This window comes from Magnolia sinica, chromosome 1 (genome assembly GCF_029962835.1).
Source record: "Magnolia sinica isolate HGM2019 chromosome 1, MsV1, whole genome shotgun sequence".
In the NCBI taxonomy this organism is placed as follows: Eukaryota; Viridiplantae; Streptophyta; class Magnoliopsida; order Magnoliales; family Magnoliaceae; genus Magnolia; species Magnolia sinica.
Genome location: NC_080573.1, coordinates 137,299,614 through 137,317,975, shown reverse-complemented (window position 1 = coordinate 137,317,975; position 18,362 = coordinate 137,299,614). Strand labels below are relative to the sequence as shown.

Below are 18,362 nucleotides of genomic sequence, written 5' to 3'. Positions count from 1 at the left end.
ATACCAGAATAAGATCATTTTGAGTGTGGTGCAGGTTACACTCAGTTAAGGTTACTCATGGGCTGCAATCATGATGTAGAGCGGGTCGCGGACAGTTTCATGGCCAAGATGGATCAGAAAAGGGCCGGTCGACGACAGAAGTGATCCGGACTGTCGGACCTTAGATCGGGCGTATCTCACAATCCGGAATGAGTTATTGGGCGTAAAATATATGATTTTGGGGTAGAACGAGCTACTTTAGCCAGCCAACCCCGCTATGTCAGGTTGCACAAGCTGGATTTGTGAAATACCCCTGGATCGACGGTCGTTTCCCTGTTTTAATTTCGTTTTTACTATAAATAGTAAAGCTTAGTTTGATTATAACTCTTCATCCGTCGGGCTTTAGGAGTTGCGTCCAACGTGAAAAGAGCTTAGAATAATTAGGAGAACGGTTTGGTGAAGCCAAATAGGACACTTACTATTTTTGGCCGAAAACCTTGCGCAGTAGTAGACATCACGACCGTCAAGAAATAGTAAATTTACTATTTATAGTAAGTCATGAATTCTAGGAGTTTTAGTTGTAGTTTGTTTCTGATTTCTCTCCCATTGCTTGGTATCCCTATTTAAAGGGTTGTGAACTCGTTTATTGGCTTTAATTAATCAATTTTGAATTTATTAGAATTTATTTCTGTTTTCTGTTTTCCTTCCTCGTGGATTCGAGAAGTCTCTGTGAGGAGTCCGGAGAAGCTCTGTGTATTCGGAGTAGTTATCCTCATGAGGAAGACGGTGGTCGACCTCATCATGTTCATCCCTACGTCAATTGGTATCAAAGCGAGGATTCCCCTCGGGCCGATGGCAAACAATGAAGGTATAAATCAAAATCCTATGAACGGTGATCTAGGGATTCATTATCTTTCGTAAAGAATGGAAGCTTTCCACCGGGAGAGTCAGTTGATCATGCAAGGCTGCAGGTAACCCTTGACCGTCTTGCTGATGCGCTACTTCCGCCCCGAGCCATAGGGGGTGATCCACCACTTATGGTTGCTCCACCACTCATGGTTGCTCTACCACCCGTGGTTGCTGTACAATACAACCCCGATTTTCATAAAGCACTACCAGTGGCAAAACGTAGAGTTACACCAGATGATTCAATTTCTAGCGATGAGGACCTTAATGAGGGTTTTGTCCGATGACTAATCCATGGAGGCGATCATCTAGATCGTTCTGAAAAATACTATCGAGGTAAGGCTAAACTTTCTAGTTTTAATGGTTTATTACGTATAGAAGATTTTCTCGATTCGCTAGTCGAAGTAGAGTGATATTTTGATTATATGGACATGTCAGATCATAAAAGGATAAAATTGGTAGTGTTTAAATTAAAATCTAGTGCTTCTGCATGGTGGGAACAATTACAACTCTCACAAGCCCGCCAGAACAAGGCGTCCATCTCATCATGGCCACGGATGAGACGTCTTCTTCGATCACGATTTCTCCCCGGTGATTATGAGCAGATATTATTCTAACAATACCAAAATTGCCGACAAGAAAATCGAACCGTCACAGATTATACTGAAAAATTCCAGCGGTTGACTACACGAAATGATCTGTCAGAATCTGATTCACAGAAAGTGGCACGATTTATAGGTGGATTGCGACCGACAATTCAGGAATGAGTTTAAATTAGTGGGTAGGGCAGAAACACAACTTGCAAGAGCTCCTGCTCGTCCCTATCATTCAACTCACTACCAAAAAAAGGGGCAAAGGCTACGGATAAAAACTGTAGCCAAAAGCCTATGGCTACGGTTATCGTCCGTAGCATGACCGTAGCCATTGATGCCGTAGCCATAGGTCAAAGAGCTATAGCTACGGATTCTATCCGTAGCCATAGAAGCAATGGATACGGATTAAAACCGTAGCCATAGCTTCTGTAGCCTTAAAGTACTTATAGCTACGGATTATATCTGTAGCTAAAAGTTCAACAAGAACCTAGCAAAAGACCTATGGCTACGGTTTTAGTCCGTAGCACGACCGTAACAATAGGTCTAAAACCTATGGCTATGGATTTAATCCGTAGCCATAGATTAAAATAGCTACAGAATAATCCGTAGCAATATTCAGTATTTAATTACAGCTACGGTTGTAAGATTACCAGCTACGGTCAATATCTGTAGCTATTGCCTACATTTAAATAAAATTACAACCATTCATTCATTCAATTACCACCTGCATAATCATTCATTCGTTCATTCAATCAATTACAATCATTCATTCACTTAGTCAATGAATCAATTACAACCATTCATTCAATAATGAATCAATTACAATCATTCATTCATTCAATTCAATTACAATTACAATAATGTTGAAAGTACAAATCTTGATGAGTTTGTGTGCACTTGCATATGGCCAGGTGATTCCTTCATCCACCATAGATAGAAAATGGATGCAAGTATCAATAGTCCACTTGCACATCCGACAGCTATACCGATAACTTCTCCCGCACGTCTTCTGTAATTATATTCAAGAGCGAACCACCACTAGAGGACTCTACAACATAAAAACAAAGAATCAGTCAATTGAAGAATGATGAAAACTAAATGCAAGGAAAATATAAAATTCCCCTGATGTAAACTGAATTAATGCTCCAAACAGCGTTCATACATTGCTAAAGTACTGTTGAAGCAAGCAATCATTCACTACACCACACATTCCATAGAAGTACAACAAGTTCAAAAACACCTACAGATGATTCATACATACCTTATTATAAGAATCAATTACCATAGCATTAGTCAAGTGATGAAAATTTGAAAATGGAAAGGGAATCAAGAGTGGTAAAACTGAAAAATATGAAGAGAGATGAAAGTGCATGTAATTGGAAACTTTCAAAGAAAAGAAAAAAGAAGTAACTAATAAAGTAAGCTTGTTAAGCCCACATGCACCTCATACAAGGCCACAGTACTAGCCTACCACTTGCATGGGAAGTCTGACATGTGCATCAGGTGGGCTCAATGTGGAGAAAACCTAGAGAAAAATCCGTCAGTAATGGGTCACTCTGGAAATATGATAGAAGAAAACTAACTAACAAACTCCCAAAGAGGACCATGTCCTCTATATATCAATGAAGATAAAAAAGCATTTTCCAATACAGACAATTGTTCTTTTTTTTTTTAAGGGGATATTAGACATACTCAATGTTGCAGCCATACATTGACATATCTCAAAATATTGCACTTCCCATTTACAAATATTCCTGAATATCATCGATACATGCGACGCGTATCAATGATATCTCAATACAGAATATTCAGTTGCAGTTGAGCACTTGAGCATGAACCGAACAATCTAGCCAAATCAATTTTTTAACTTGATCATTTGATTTAACATGTGAATTTCACAATCAATTTGAGACACCTTATATTAACTTGAGAGATGTAACACAAAAGATAACGCCAATGAGAGAACATACCGCCACCACGACAAGGATACATATCACTTTCCCTTCACCATTTTTGAAGAAAACCAATTGAGTTGCAATAATAGAAAAACAAGAACATGAATAAATAATAGCAAAAACTAGTAATCCAGAAATATTTCAAATTTCATATAAAGCATACACCGTCATCGTAGGTGGCGAGCCAATAGGTCTAAAACTAGTAATCCAGAAACTTGAAAATTTTTCATCAGAAATTCTGAAAGGAATGAATTTACAAAATGGTCCACATTCAACAATCAACAAACACATTGCCCAGCTGATGAGTGGATGGGCCTGATTTTTGGACCACATAATTTACATGCTTGGGCCCACCTGATGCATGGCATTAATGTGAATGTCCAATAGATTTGCCTGATAGGTCCATGTGGGCACATGTAAAGGTGTATGTGGACATAAGAAACTCTTGACTTCAACATAAAACAGGAGGGAGAACCCTTCAGATCAATCATGATAATAGAGCAACTGTTGTACTCAAATTTTCAATAGTTTAATCCAGTAAATAAACAGGTTGATGATTGTAAAAGAAGTTAATCATTCAAAACTCTTTCAGCCATGTGAAAAGGACCACATCCTTTATAAGGACCTTTCTTAATCTAGTTTCAAGCTTTAAATAAAATGGTTCGGTACAGAAGAGCACCTTTATCTTGTCAACGACATTTTCTTTTGCCGCATTTATTGTGTGAGTTGCTCCTAGCATCTTTGCATTGCAAAGTTTATCATCTTGAACATCAACAGCAATAATTTCAGAAGCCCCAAATGCCCGTGCTATCTGTAAACAACTAGGAGAAGTAATTTAGTCATAATGATGTAAACCTGAGACTCAAGATTCTATAAAAGCAGAAACGTTATATTATATGCCATCAACTATGCTGAAGGAATTTGAAAAAGAAATATACAGCATTTACATGGGTCGTCACCAGCATCATGGTAGAGTTGTCATCATTATTTTTTTTATTTTTTACTTTTTAAAAAAAGTCAAATCACTGTCCCAGCTAATTTGATCAGCAGCGTATGCATTTTCATATCAGTAATAATATCCAATTCAACATCATCATCACCTCAGACTTGTCCCAAGTATTTGGAGTTAGCTTCGGGAATCCTTTTCAAAACAGAATCACAAATTTAAAAAAAAAAAATTAAAAAGTTAGGTAAAACAGAGTATATATCCTCATCCCCTTAGAACATGTAGACAGACGAAACTCTGGATAAAAAACAGCCGTTTAGCCAACAGAGACTGGCAGCGTCTGAACCAAACAAGAACAAAAACTAAAAAATAAAACAAAAAAAAAAAAAAAGACAAAATGGACACCAACTTACCTACTACTTGAATCTCTCCATTGCCAATCAGACGCCTCAGAGCTTGTCCTCGAATTCAGAAAAAGGTGTCATCTGCTCCTTCAGACCCTTCCTCTTTCGGATATCAGCCACCAACTGCCCTGCCTGCGATCCCGCCTCCATTGGATCAGACGACATCATGTCCCAGTGATCAAACACGCACTGTGGGAAGGCCTGTCTAGATTTTGTTGCCCTCAAAGTCCCCCAGAACCCAAATGACTCAATGACAGGTAGGTATGCCTTGATGTTGTAGAGCGGCGTGCCAGGCCTCTGCATTTCCTCAAAGACATGACCACGCTTTTGGTTCAGGACACCATAGATGCCACCGAGCGCTTGTTCAGGTGCCTGTATCTCCACCAAATCGACAGGCTCCAAAAGCCTGGGTTTTGTAGTTAGTTGGGAGGCATATATGACCCTTCTTGCTGTCAGGATGATCTGTCCACTGCCCCTGTGGATTGCATCAGCATAAAGAACAATGTCACAGACCTCAAAGCATGTACCCCGCATGTTTTCTTCAGCCAATGCTCCTTCCTTTGATGCCCATTGGAACCCAGCCACAACAGAATCCTTGATTTCATTCAGGTACTGAACTCCCTTGCACATGTCAACAACCATATTTGGGCCAGTAGTTTTGGGTCCAAAACACCAGATCTTCTTGGCAAGATCCTTGTCCCACCTGAACTCTTCAGATAGGATCTTTGAGCGGGCTTTTGGGTCATCCCTAGGGCCGATACACCCATCTTCCAAGGGACGGGCCTCCATGTAGAGACGATTGTGCTTGTTAAGGGACTTGCTCATTACAGTCCTGATTGACTTCTCAAGCACCGTCTCACGGAAAAAGACAACAGGATCCGAAACAAGAATCTCAGCCCCGCCCATGAAATCTTCCTGCAAGTCCTTCAAGCAAATCTTGAGGTGGAGCTCTCCACAGATTTCTGCCCCAAAAAGCCCTTAAGAAACCCAGATTTAGGACATACCCCACAAACCTCTGCCCAAAACACCTACTTTTTTAAATGTAGTAAATAACTCACAGATTGCATGTAGACCATAACCCATGCACTTAGCAGGTTAGAATTTATTCACTGGGTGAACCATAACCTATGAACATAAACAACAAATATGATAAAAGCATTTCCCACATTTTTGCAGCATTGGACCCACATTTTGTTGGCATCACTATCTTCTCATTTCTACTCCACACCAAAGCTCTCATTTCCCATGAGTTTTGGAGCAAAGACAATAGCTCTCATTTCCCATGAGTTTTGGAGCATAGACAATAGCTTTTCATGCAACTCGGTTCCAAGCAGAGCATTTTAGAAAGAAGATCAATTCCTGCTGGTTCAAGATCAGGAACACAGTTGCCAAATCCTAAGTTCCAGACCTTCATTCTATGGCCTGAAAATAGGCTGTCAAGGACAAATACGAAAACAGCCCGCATATTCATCTGAGTGAGGGTGTTAAAGTCTTTAACCCTTCCAAGTCAGTATATCCTCCCAAATGATCTATCAAAACTTTCACCCAAAAATAAAATACAAACAATAAAAGGAGAAGCAATAAAAATATTCAAATTACCATGCAAAGGATCAGTGATTGCAGATGTTTCAGAAAACAGTACTGTCCAGAATAGAAATTCGTTATAGCTAAAATCAAACTATTAACAAAGAAGCCACTAATTGCCGGCAAATGGTTTTCGAAATTCTGTTTACAAGAATGGAAATCAAGAAAACTCAGATGCTTTGAAATGCTTCTGTCAACTGATTCTCTTGGATTCGGTTTCAAAGGACAGTAATTAAGATCATTTGCAGCTAAAAATCGGTGCGGTGAATCGAATAAATGATAGACCAAAACTTACCTGATTGGATGCACGTAGTGAACTAAGAGAGTAGAAAAATAAAAACAATGACTAACTTCACCCAACGATGCAGGAGTAGATTAAGAATAAATGGAAAATAAACACCTGAGATATTAGAACTTTCTCTGCTATCAAAATAATGTAGTATGAGACTGAAATTTTTTAATACAAGATAGTGGGAGAAGTGTAGGAGTTGACAAATAAGAAATATGAAGTAATTGTAGAAATTCTCCTTCTTTAAACACAATATAAAGCAGAATTTATATTACTAAATAAATAAATAAGAAGAAGATGGCTGTTAAATGAACTTGGAACAACCTTCTCAGATATCATGCCTCTGATAAGGATAAAATTATGACATCAGGAGAACTTTTGATACACTGGCAAAGTGTGATGGATGAACTGGACCATCCATTTCACTGAAGCCACTAAGGAAAAAGTTGACAAGCATATTGACCATTGCTTATGTTGTTGGAAGTTCACAACTTACAGTTGCCATCTTACAGTTGTTGATAATCCATTGCCATCGCCAACAGAAACCTGAAAAGCCAAACATGGCACGTAGTTTCACAAATTTCACAAAACTTGGTCCCCAAGTCACATCTTGCTGATCAATAAGCATGAAAATATATCAAAATAAAAACAGAGCAAAGTGATCTTTCATTTGAAAAGACTAGTGAACCAAGCATTCATCCATACCGTATGTCCCAAAATCTTAGTCCGTCATGTACAATAGTCACTATTACATTTGCACTCTCTGTATCTCTGCACATCATATACTTGCATTTCAGAAAAATCAATAAAAAAAAAGTGTATAGTATTGTCCCACCAAGATCCTCATAATGGACTTATTACACATGGACCATGTATTGGCATGTGCAAGGGCTCCTGCTGTATTTCCAAGGACCCCAAACTGATTGTCAAGGAGAATAATGATTGAACTGTTTTCTTGGATATTATCCAAACCAAAAGACCAAATGGGAGAATTTTATTTTTACTTTAAAATGAAAAATGAATGTCATCCAAACAGGCCCTTGGTGCATAACTAGGAACTTGTACAAACATAATGCTTGAAGCAAGGAATAGTTTTGACTGAAAATAAATAGAATTTAGATTAGCCCATTTATGTTCCTGAGGTTAAAATTGTAGCAGAATACCAAATCAAACTACTTAATTTAGCTTAATTCATGAATTCCGCAGCATATAACCCATAAAAGTATCTGATTGATTCTATTTGTAGCCAAAAAAGAAAAGCCTTCAAGCAATTGCTATAAATGACAGATTTAAAATAGTGGTGGAAACAAAAATCAACCCAAAACATATTGCAACAGATGCTTTTGGGGATAAAATGATTTGTCCATGAATGGTGCATTCAGTAAATTATAGACAAATGATAGACCAAAACTTACCTGATTGGATGCACATAGTGAACTAAGAGAGTAGAAAAATAAAAACAATGACTAACTTCACCCAACGATGCAGGAGTAGATTAAGAATAAATGGAAAATAAACACCTGAGATATTAGAACTTTCTCTGCTATCAAAATAATGTAGTATGAGACTGAAATTTTTTAATACAAGATAGTGGGAGAAGTGTAGGAGTTGACAAATAAGAAATATGAAGTAATTGCAGAAATTCTCCTTCTTTAAACACAATATAAAGCAGAATTTATATTACTAAATAAATAAATAAATAAATAAGAAGAAGATGGCTGTTAAATGAACTTGGAACAACCTTCTCAGATATCATGCCTCTGATAAGGATAAAATTATGACATCAGGAGAACTTTTGATACTCTGGCAAAGTGTGATGGATGAACTGGACAAAATATGGTATGGGTCCCAGTTGATACATAATAAAGAAAAAAAGATACTTTTTATTTGATTTTATGACTTTCAGATTGGTGAACAGTTATTGGACGGTTGCAATGAAAATCATTAAGCATCATCATTCACTGACAGAATAGGAAATCATACATATAAATCCCTAATTAGGGTTTCAACAATGTAAATCCCTAATTAGGAATTCACCATTGTAAAGTCCAAAAGCAAGCTATCAACCCCATAGTTACTTGATGGCAAATCCATAAGTTGGCCCATCAATAGCACGGTTTAGATCAACTGGCCTGCAGGCTGATTGGATAATAGCTTACACACTAGATCATTCACTCGGTAGGATAGACTCAGATCATGAGACTGAGAGAATTACATCCAGATTTGGTGTGAACTATCTTCAACATCCAATCAGACATACTTTCATAGATCCCAAACCATTCCTCCTTTGATATCAATATCTTGAAGAGCCCATCATTGCCCACACTGATAATTCAAAATTAATCTGTCAATCTCCCACAATTTAGAAAATTCTGTCCATAATGCAATTAGGCTATTATGGCAAAACCAAGAGATGGCCCACCAATTTCATGTTTTGGATCACTCAATTAGTAGGCGTGCATGGTTTTAAGACTCGTCCAAGTCTGGTGGGACTTCAACGAGTCAGCCCAGACTCGTTGGAACCCGATTCGGTTCGACACCACAAGTCATCCACCCCAAGTCACCCCTGACTTGGGCAAGTCTGGCCGATTCAGGCCCAATTCAGGTGAGTCTCAAATCGACTCAGGGCTGAATGAGTCAATCCAAATCTTCGAGTCTTTTAATCATGTAGGTACATTCATTAAGGGATATTAATGGTCTATCATTTGTTTGTCATTTACTGAATGCACCATTCAATAAGTGAGCCCACTAATGTGAAAATACAAAATTGAAAATTGTTAAAACAGAGACATTTCATCAAACACATGTTCTGCACACCTTAAACATTCACAACAAATGATGAATGACAAGACTATTCTATATCTGCATCCATTGTATAAATGGCATACATCTATAAAAACCCAGACTATCTAGATCATTGGTTCCATTGTTTACCAGAAATGGCCAGGGAAGAGGTGATGGGTGGGGGCTGTTGGCCGCACTTAGAGTGGTGAAGATGATGTTGGAGACGTCAGTTAACTCCAGGCAGCACACTGCCTGAAGGCAAGAAGAATGAAGCATGTATCGATCTATAAATATTGTTAATTACATATATTGAAAATGTACAAGTAAAACATACCATTCAGAAGAAAAACATCATTGCAAGTGCTGCTAAAATGGATATTGTTGCACCTGATAATGATGCCTCTGTCAAATCTAGGAATTTTCATGTCAATAAGTGTGTACACACACACACACACACACAAGGACACACCATGTAGTAAAGAACTCCCCTGCCAAACTTTAAGTTTATATATGTTTGTAAAAATAAAATAAAATTTAGAGATCTAATGTCTGTAACTTGCAGTATGTCTGTAACAAGCTTATATTTCTTACTAATTGTGACAAGAAGGATGATACAAGTTAGAAATGCTAAAAACGTTTTTCTAATCGGCATTGCAAAACAGTCAAAGTAGCAGAACATAAATCTAATTGACTGTATTACTTCTAACAATAAATCGTTGCTGCTTTAAGAAGTGATGGTTTTTCAACATTCAGTTTCTAAAATTTCTGCACATGGATATTTTACCCTCTCCTGCTCCTACATCCAAGTAATGAGTTACATGCGTACACACACACAGAGCAAGATTTGGATTCAGATTCCCAAGGAAATTTAATAAACACCAAGAACAAGAGTAGAAACCACTGCAAGGCATGGAATGAATAAGTTCCTGAATTGAAGTAGGGGAAAAAAGGATCACAGCTGCGAAAGGATTTTAGCCATGATAGGAAACATGCCTGGTCAAAGGCAGGGAAAATATAATCTGCAAACTGAATTTCCACAATCACTCGATTCCCCTATTGTGAAAAAATAAAAAACAAACAAAGTTAAAAACAGAACATTTGAAAGCTTTGAACCATTCAGAAAATGCCAGAGTTGCATTACAGGAACACAAAAGGTAAGTTCATGATACATATTTTGGGCTATTGTGCGTGCCCCACATTGCTATCACATAATGATTTTCTTTATTACCGGTTGTAGAGCTTCCAAGATCCTATAGTATGAGCATGGCTCAAATATATGACATGTGACTTATAGTTAGGAAGATATATGGGCAGCCTAATTGTAGGAACAACAAACCTACATGCCTTCAATGTTGTTGATACCAACACCAAAATCAGCCTCTTGAATCATGCCAAACAGCTCCAATCCAGTGAATATGCACCAGCTGATGCATACTCGATTTCATTCTCATTCTGGGATACATCTAAACATGTCTTCAAATACAATACATAAATGCAGGTGAGAGTACTGGGATATTAACATACAATACACAAATGCAAGTAATGGTGGATTTTACTACATTACAAGCACAGAGAAATACCCTATAATGAGAATTTCAAACTTTAGATGTTCCAAAACTCAAAAGTCGGGACTCATACAAACATAAACACAACCTGAGATGTTCTAAGATGGCTTAGGACTTTTTAACGTCTGATTTAAGATAGACTATTACTCACAATTTCTGTACCAATGAAAATAAGTGTAGCATAGGGTGCAGTTGGTTGCACTAAACATCATGAAATTCGGTTTATACCATTGAAAACTAACCTTCCACTTTAATCTTGCCAACTACTTTCTTTGCCGCTCCATATATTCACTCATATCCAATCGTATCATGGCTGCCAACTACAACAATGTCAGCAAAAAAATGAAATTAACTATATAGTTAAAAGAACCGTTGTAATATAGAACTCTCTCTGGCCATTAAAAAAAGACTAGATTTATTTTTTAAAAAAAATAAAATCCATACCGTTTCTGCCTAGATTTTTGCATTTTCCACCACCTCCATAAACATAATAAAGACGAGATCCAGAATGAAGCTCTAGCTAAACCATCAAGAACCTAAATTCCTCAGTTTAAAAATGATGAATAGAGTCACGGTAATTACAAAGTAGACTGCAACTCAAGCCAACACCTGAAAATGTATAAACCCCTTGATGGGGTCCACTCCAATGGCTTTCAAAACCTAGCCAAATGAACATGAAAACCAAGCCATCAACAAGCTCGTCTGTCCTTCTACACCATACTAAAAACAAAGACCATAGCAGCACAAATTGCAATTCAAAATTTCTATGTTTAATCAGCCTACACCGAGACCAGCTCTGCTTTTGAATTAGAAGAAACCTGTTTTGTCAGCTCAAGTCAGGCATGCTAACAAGTTAGTGAAATCCCATTTTACCATGCACAATTCAGGAAAACACAAAGCTTTAGTTGATGCACAAGAAATCTCATATTGCTAAGTGAAAGACATCCAATAAGACCATGAAGGTGTTTAGACCACAAACAAACAGACGTTACGTAGAAGATGGGTGCTAAGGTGATTCGCAGCACGTATGATGGATCCAGGCTATTCATTAACTAGAGCCCACCAAAAGATTTCTGTCGTAATTTGGAGGCAGTTCTGCTTCCCAGTAGCTATTTGACTTCTCATTTCCCATTGCTGCATACAACCAAAAGAGTAAGACCAATATTAAAATCAATATAAAGAAGGCTAAGAAGCTGTCCTCATTGGTAGGCAGATTTGCAGCAATTAAAAAGCTCATAAGAAATGTAAGCCTGAGAAGTGTTCTGCATGCTTACTTTGAATAAATGCAACCTGTTCTGGAAGCCATGTGTCGAGTGTAGCAGATCATACCTGCAGCACATAGCCAATACTTTCAGTCGGAGCAGAAGGCAAACAATAACCTGGAAGATTATCTGAAGTCTGTGTCATATAATTAAAACACCACATCTACTGTAATATTGAATCTGAACACCTTGGCAAGTGTCCAGCCAGCAAAAGCAAACACCTTATGTCTACTGCAACAAGTTCCATTTGACTGATCCAAACCACCACCCCCGCTGCAATCTGTCAGATTTTTCGAGGAAATGGCATATTTTCATTTTCAGACCTAGCAGGGATACAAAGCTAACCAGTAAATAATCTTTCATGTGATTCCATAACCTTTCATGCAGCGAAACTGGGCTTAATCTACAGTAAACCTGCCATTAGAAGCTTATAAACAGGTTGAATGGCAAATAAGCATCATAGAGTAACTAGAAAAAACATGCAAGCTAGCAACATGTTGAACCATAGAGTACCAAATTAGTTTAGGATTAAAAAAGGAACAAGCCAAATATCATGACATTTCTTGATTGTGTAAGATCTCATGTGCGTTTGTTGCACCAAATATCATGACATTTCTTGATTGTGCAAGATCTCATGGAATTTTTCAATATTTGGTGGAACTAAACGGGTAGTAAAAAAAGAAAAATAGTACTGAAATATTTAAGAACATATAAACAATAACAGTTGAAATAAATGGGCTGCACTGTTGTATTTTTCCTTTGTTGTAGGATCCTTCTAACTCTCTCAATGGTCAACCACTGCAAGTCTAGTTCAGTTTCAGTTTGCTCTACCTTTCAATAGATGCTTTCATTTTATAGTTGAGACTGTTACATGAGAGTAAAATGTTTGCCTATTAGTTTTACCTCCAATTCCTGATTGCTGGTTTTTTTTTTTTTTTTGGTTATTTATTTTATCGTCTTATATATCCTTATTTATTAAATTTAGCAGGGACCCACTTCAGTATATGTGTGTCATGGTAGAACATGGAATTGAATTCTCAAAAGTTTTAAACTTTTAATTTATTTTCCTCTTTGCAGGTTCTGATGAACCTAACAAATGAGAATCTTGATGGCTGTCAGCAAATTGCTGATTGTAGATGACTGGACACAATGGCTGCCTTGATCATTGGTCACTTCCCATTGTTTGGCGCGTGCCTATCTACAAATAATCAAATGAAAGAGAGCAACTCATTCTCTAAAATTGAAAGCAATGATCCTGATAATCAGAATGACAAACATCTCACAGATTAAGAACTTCGGTCCTTTTATTAAAACTTTTTTCCAGTACTTAATACTGAAATAGGCCTTTTAAAGTGATTTTTCCTAATTCAGTTGATTTAAAAAAAACTGTTTAAACATATGGAAGCCAATTGCTTAGCCATATGGCCGAACAGCTCCTAAATTGGGCGATGCATTCATCAGAGGGATGACGAATATATACAGTAGTTAAAAGGGGCAAACGAGAGGTTAACCACATTTGGGGAAGGGCAGATGGCAGAAAATATATACATATGACCAATGCGTAGTAAAAAATCCACTACACAAACTCATTGTTCTATCTTCCCAAGGGGGTTGGATCTACAGCTACTGTGTTTGCTGCTGGTTCATGCCCTTTAAGCAGCGCTTTTGGAAATACTTTTGGTTGAAGGCTTCAACACCATCAGGGTACTTCTCCTTGACATAGTTCTCCAGGCATTTGAGGTAAGAGAAATCCGCTCTAAAACCATTTATGGAGACAACGAAAAAGCACCTAGTACCTTGGTATTTGTCGTGCTTACCAACTGTGACATAGTCAATCTTTTCACCCATTTTTGTCGCTTTGTCAGGATGGTGCTGAAAAACATTATTGAGTACCCAGGACTGATCTTCATCTGATAGCCGATCACCGTCATTGTAGCTAGAATTATGCAGAGTTCGTTTTGTCGACAACGAAATTGGTTCAACATCATTAAGAATTTTCTCTTCCTCACATGCAAATAGATCCAAGCGTCTTCCAGTGGCAATGAGAATCCCATTAGCATTCCGACCATCAGGTTTGGATCATTGAAACATGACCCTAATTCCAACGCATTGAATGGGAGTTGCTAGTGCCCTTAAATTAACCACTCATTGCATATAATGGTGGCCCACTTGATGATTGGATTGGGCAATTCACCATAGGTAACAGCCCTATATTTCAAGCCTGGTGATGGGTGGAGCCCTACCTATTCGAGCACACGTCAGGATGGCACACCTGTGAAATATTTGAGCTTTTGATCAAATGAGATACACTGTTTAGATCCTCTAGCCTAAATATTAGGACATTTCAATCCTTGGGGGGCCACAATTTACTATACAAACTAGCCTGTTTGGTTAACCTCAAAAGTTATGGTTTTGTTCAGATAGAACTTTTTGAACACATCTGTCCAACTAGAACTTGTTTAAATAGGCTTGAATGTATAGATAATCTAAGAACAAATTAATGAAAAACATCCTACAGTCTATATTATGGTAATTCATGAAACTATGACACCAAAGACTACAACTCCACTCATTTCTTAGATATGATGGCTATTAGGCAATTATCATGAATCTAAGATTTCTTTTTACCATGAAATCCGTCGCAGAATTACAGATGCACTAATCTAGGATAGTTTCAAGGATCTCAGATGCACTATGATAAGAAAATAAGTAGACTTCCTTTTGAGGTAAATTACACGCAAAATATGGAGGAGGTACATTGCCAACAATAGTTCTAAAAGGTCTCATATCCTACCCAAGGTAGATAATGTATGATTTAGGATCTAGCATGCATTTTAGTACCATTTACTAAATGTTCACAACCCTACAAGACCTTGATTCGTGCACTTGGGTGAGGATTCAAATAAAAGTATTCGGTAACGGTAACGGTAACAGTAACAGCTGCCATAATGGCTGGCCATATGGACAATACAATAGGGGCCATAGCAGTCAAAAAAAAAATTTAATAAAAAAAAAATATTGCCCCCATTATCAGTCCATTACAAACCTGTTACAGCCATTACAGGCTCATTACAAGCCTTTTTTATTTTCAGATCAGGCATTACAGCCCTGCTATTGCGTAATGAGGTCCCACTGTTACTTTTACATAACCATTTTTTTATACCTAGCTTCCAATGAGGGATTTTCAAGAGAAATCCAGTTTATTCTATTTTTCTTTGATTCAATGCAGTCAATTTTTATTACTTGGTAGCAGATGTTACGAACCTTAGCCATATTATTCACAAAAAAATTCAGATTTTTCCAATTTCTAATCATGCAACACAGTAATTTTTTCCCTATTTTAATCATATGCAAGAAGTCATGAATGAGAAAGATGTTAGTGATGAAAGTGGAAGCAGGAAATGGAAGACAACAGAAAAATGCAAGTTAAAGCAATTGATCTCCTCTATTGTGATTTTCCATGTAATTCTCAGTGTTATATTTTCTGGTAAAGTATACAATCAGGCAATTACAGCATATGCTAAATCTACTAGCCATGTAGAAAAGGAATGTGTTATACTAAGTAGATAATGTCAAATTAAAATACACCATTAACATGCATTGTTCAAAAAATGATAGACTGATCTTAGTCTTTTATAAAATATAGGGTGATGATTGACTTACCCAGATGTCTACCTTCTCACTTAGAATTTCTCTTCTGAACATCATCAATACAAAATTAGAGGGTTGGTTATCTTCCAAAATGAGATAATCTTCATGACGTTTCCATCCACAGCATGGCTTAGTAGACCAACAAAATGGTTTATTTTTTCCAAATGATTTAATAAACTGGATCACCACACCATCAATACAAAATTAATGGAATTCAGATCCTCCAAAAACTATACATTTCCTTAGGATCAGTACCTTATATCTACTCCCAACAAATAAAATCACATCTCGTAACCCTTCCAAGAGCAATTAAGAGGAAGAAGATAACCACCACAACCAGAACCAAACAGGATTCTTCTCAAATCATAAATCAACACAAATTAACAGAAAGAAGATCAACATAAAGAGAGGTTAAAGAGTAACGCTCAAGGATCAAAGGGCCTTACCTACGAGCAATCGATGGTGAATCAGAATGCATTGCAAATACCGCGTTGCATGCATCCCTAAAAATTAATAGGACCTGCTTTTCCTCAAAATACCATGCTCCTATGTTCTCCAGCAAATTAATACTGCTTCAACGAAGGACCCAAATCACGTGCAAGATAAACACAAGAGAAATTAATTTTGAACAAGAGCGAAGATGGCAAAAACTATCTAATTAATTTTGAAAAAGATAAATTTCCTCAATACCTCATTTGCCACAGGAGATGTCCGATCTTCTTTGTCAAATATAAATGCAAGAAGCAAGTGCTTAAACTCTACATATGCTTCCTTAATAATAATAATAAATAAATAAATAAAAACAAAAAAAAAAAAAAAAACAAAACAAAAGAAGTCTGATTTTTTAAACCATGGAGCTACAAATTGGGATCACCTAATGAGTGACTTGGATCTTACACAAGTGGATCATCTATTTTAAGCTAGTACCAAAATAGAAGGATGGAGTTCACTTGGCACTCCAACTGAAACAATCAAAAACAGGAACATCAAGTAAACTACTTGGCCTTCTTCCCCCTGTCATTATCAACCTGCTGGAATGCAGTGTTTGGGCTATTGATTTCCACAACCGAGTAGTTGTGGTTCTCCATTGTAACGATAACTGGGGTCCCCTTTTGTGTTTCCTTCACCCACCAATCTGAAATGTCCAAGCTTGGAGCCATTTTCCCCACCCAAACAAAACACAAATTCCCCAAAACACTGCAAAATCCACTACAATGTCTCAAAATCTTCAATACTTAGATCTCAAAATCAAGAAACAAACACAACCCATTTCAGCTCCAACCATCAAAAACAAGATCCCACCACACCAACTTCCCAAACAGCAACCCAAACCGAAACAAAGCAACAAAACCTAGATTTCTATTCAATCTACAACCATAAAAAACAAGAACCCTACCACAACAACTCAAAAACCAACTACTCAAACACAATTCAAACCAAAAGAAAAACTCAAAAAAACCCAGATTTGTATTCAATCCAATCTGCTCATTCCCACACTGCTCTACAAAGCTAACAACGGGAGAGAAGCAGCATTATGAGGAAAGGTATCTGTAGTTGTATAAAGTTCAAGACCATGTGGGCATTATTCAATAATACCAAAACTATAAAAAAATATAAAAAAAACTCCACCTTTTTGCAACTTCACTACATGTTATTTACCATGGATGCGGTTGATTTCAAGGCCCCAAAATGGAAAGGGGACAGTTAGGAAACTACCATTTCAGGGTTGTTTCATCTATTCTAAGGATTCTTAGTTGAAGCATTTCTTCAAACATGTAGGAGGCCATAGACAATGACAAATATGGCTGCCACTGTCATGGTTGCTGCCCAATTTCTGGCCATTAAAAGAGGAAATGAGAGAGAAAGAGAGAGTACCTTTCACTTCGTGTGCTCTGATTTCTTCTATTCTCGTCAGCTATTGGAGGGAGATTGATCAATGGCTGCTTTCAGGGAGATCAGGGAGATCAGGGAGATCGAGAGATGGAGGGAGGGAAATCAGGGAGATCGAGAGATGGAGGGAGAGGAAGGGAGAGAGATCGAGGAAGGCAAAGGAACAAGCGAGATGGGAGAGAGAGATCGGGGAAGGGAGAGGGCAGGGAGAAGTGCGCCGGACAAGAGAGAGAGAGAAGAGGGAGTGTGCGCCTGCAATAAGAGAGGGAAATGAAAAATTCCCTCCAGGTTTTCTGTTTTAATCGCATCCTTTCACCGGCAGCCACGTTTCAAAAGCAGGGGCGGACGGCTGCTGGTGATTTCCATGATCACCGGCTTTTTCTTGTAGTGAAGGGATGCGTGAGATTGAGATTGAGAGAGATAGAGAAGAGGGGCGCAGGAGATTGAGAGAGAGAGAGAGAGAAAGGGTCGGAAGTGAGACGGAATAGGGTTGAGTGGAGGGAAATGGGTGTTTCGTGAGAGGGGGAAAAGAAAAAGACAACGCGGTTTTTCGC

At 37.8% G+C, this 18,362-nt stretch overlaps 1 protein-coding gene and 3 long non-coding RNA genes across 5 annotated transcripts; all 4 read right to left on the bottom strand.

Annotated features, from left to right (window-relative positions):
- Positions 1–2,335: 2,335 nt before the first annotated feature.
- LOC131220119 (uncharacterized) lies at positions 2,336–3,510 on the bottom strand. The gene is made up of 3 exons (XR_009158525.1): positions 3,449–3,510; positions 2,641–2,718; positions 2,336–2,526 (listed from the first exon to the last, which is right to left on the bottom strand). It is a non-coding gene; the product is annotated as an uncharacterized LOC131220119 (long non-coding RNA).
- Positions 3,511–4,263: 753 nt separating this feature from the next.
- LOC131249726 (elongation factor 2-like) lies at positions 4,264–5,866 on the bottom strand. The gene is made up of 2 exons (XM_058250495.1): positions 5,842–5,866; positions 4,264–5,760 (listed from the first exon to the last, which is right to left on the bottom strand). Exons 1-2 carry the CDS (start codon positions 5,864–5,866, stop codon positions 4,829–4,831), a joined length of 957 nt encoding a protein of 318 aa, XP_058106478.1. The 3' UTR covers positions 4,264–4,828.
- A 5,913-nt stretch (positions 5,867–11,779) lies between these two features.
- Positions 11,780–12,829, bottom strand: LOC131221144 (uncharacterized). 2 transcript variants are annotated; one of them, XR_009159040.1, is made up of 4 exons: positions 12,781–12,829; positions 12,456–12,735; positions 12,280–12,334; positions 11,780–12,139 (listed from the first exon to the last, which is right to left on the bottom strand). It is a non-coding gene; the product is annotated as an uncharacterized LOC131221144 (long non-coding RNA). The 2 variants fall into 2 exon arrangements; XR_009159080.1 differs by having other exon boundaries at positions 12,489–12,735.
- A 1,677-nt stretch (positions 12,830–14,506) lies between these two features.
- On the bottom strand, positions 14,507–18,362 carry LOC131221108 (uncharacterized). The gene is made up of 3 exons (XR_009159008.1): positions 17,794–18,362; positions 16,365–16,487; positions 14,507–16,095 (listed from the first exon to the last, which is right to left on the bottom strand). It is a non-coding gene; the product is annotated as an uncharacterized LOC131221108 (long non-coding RNA).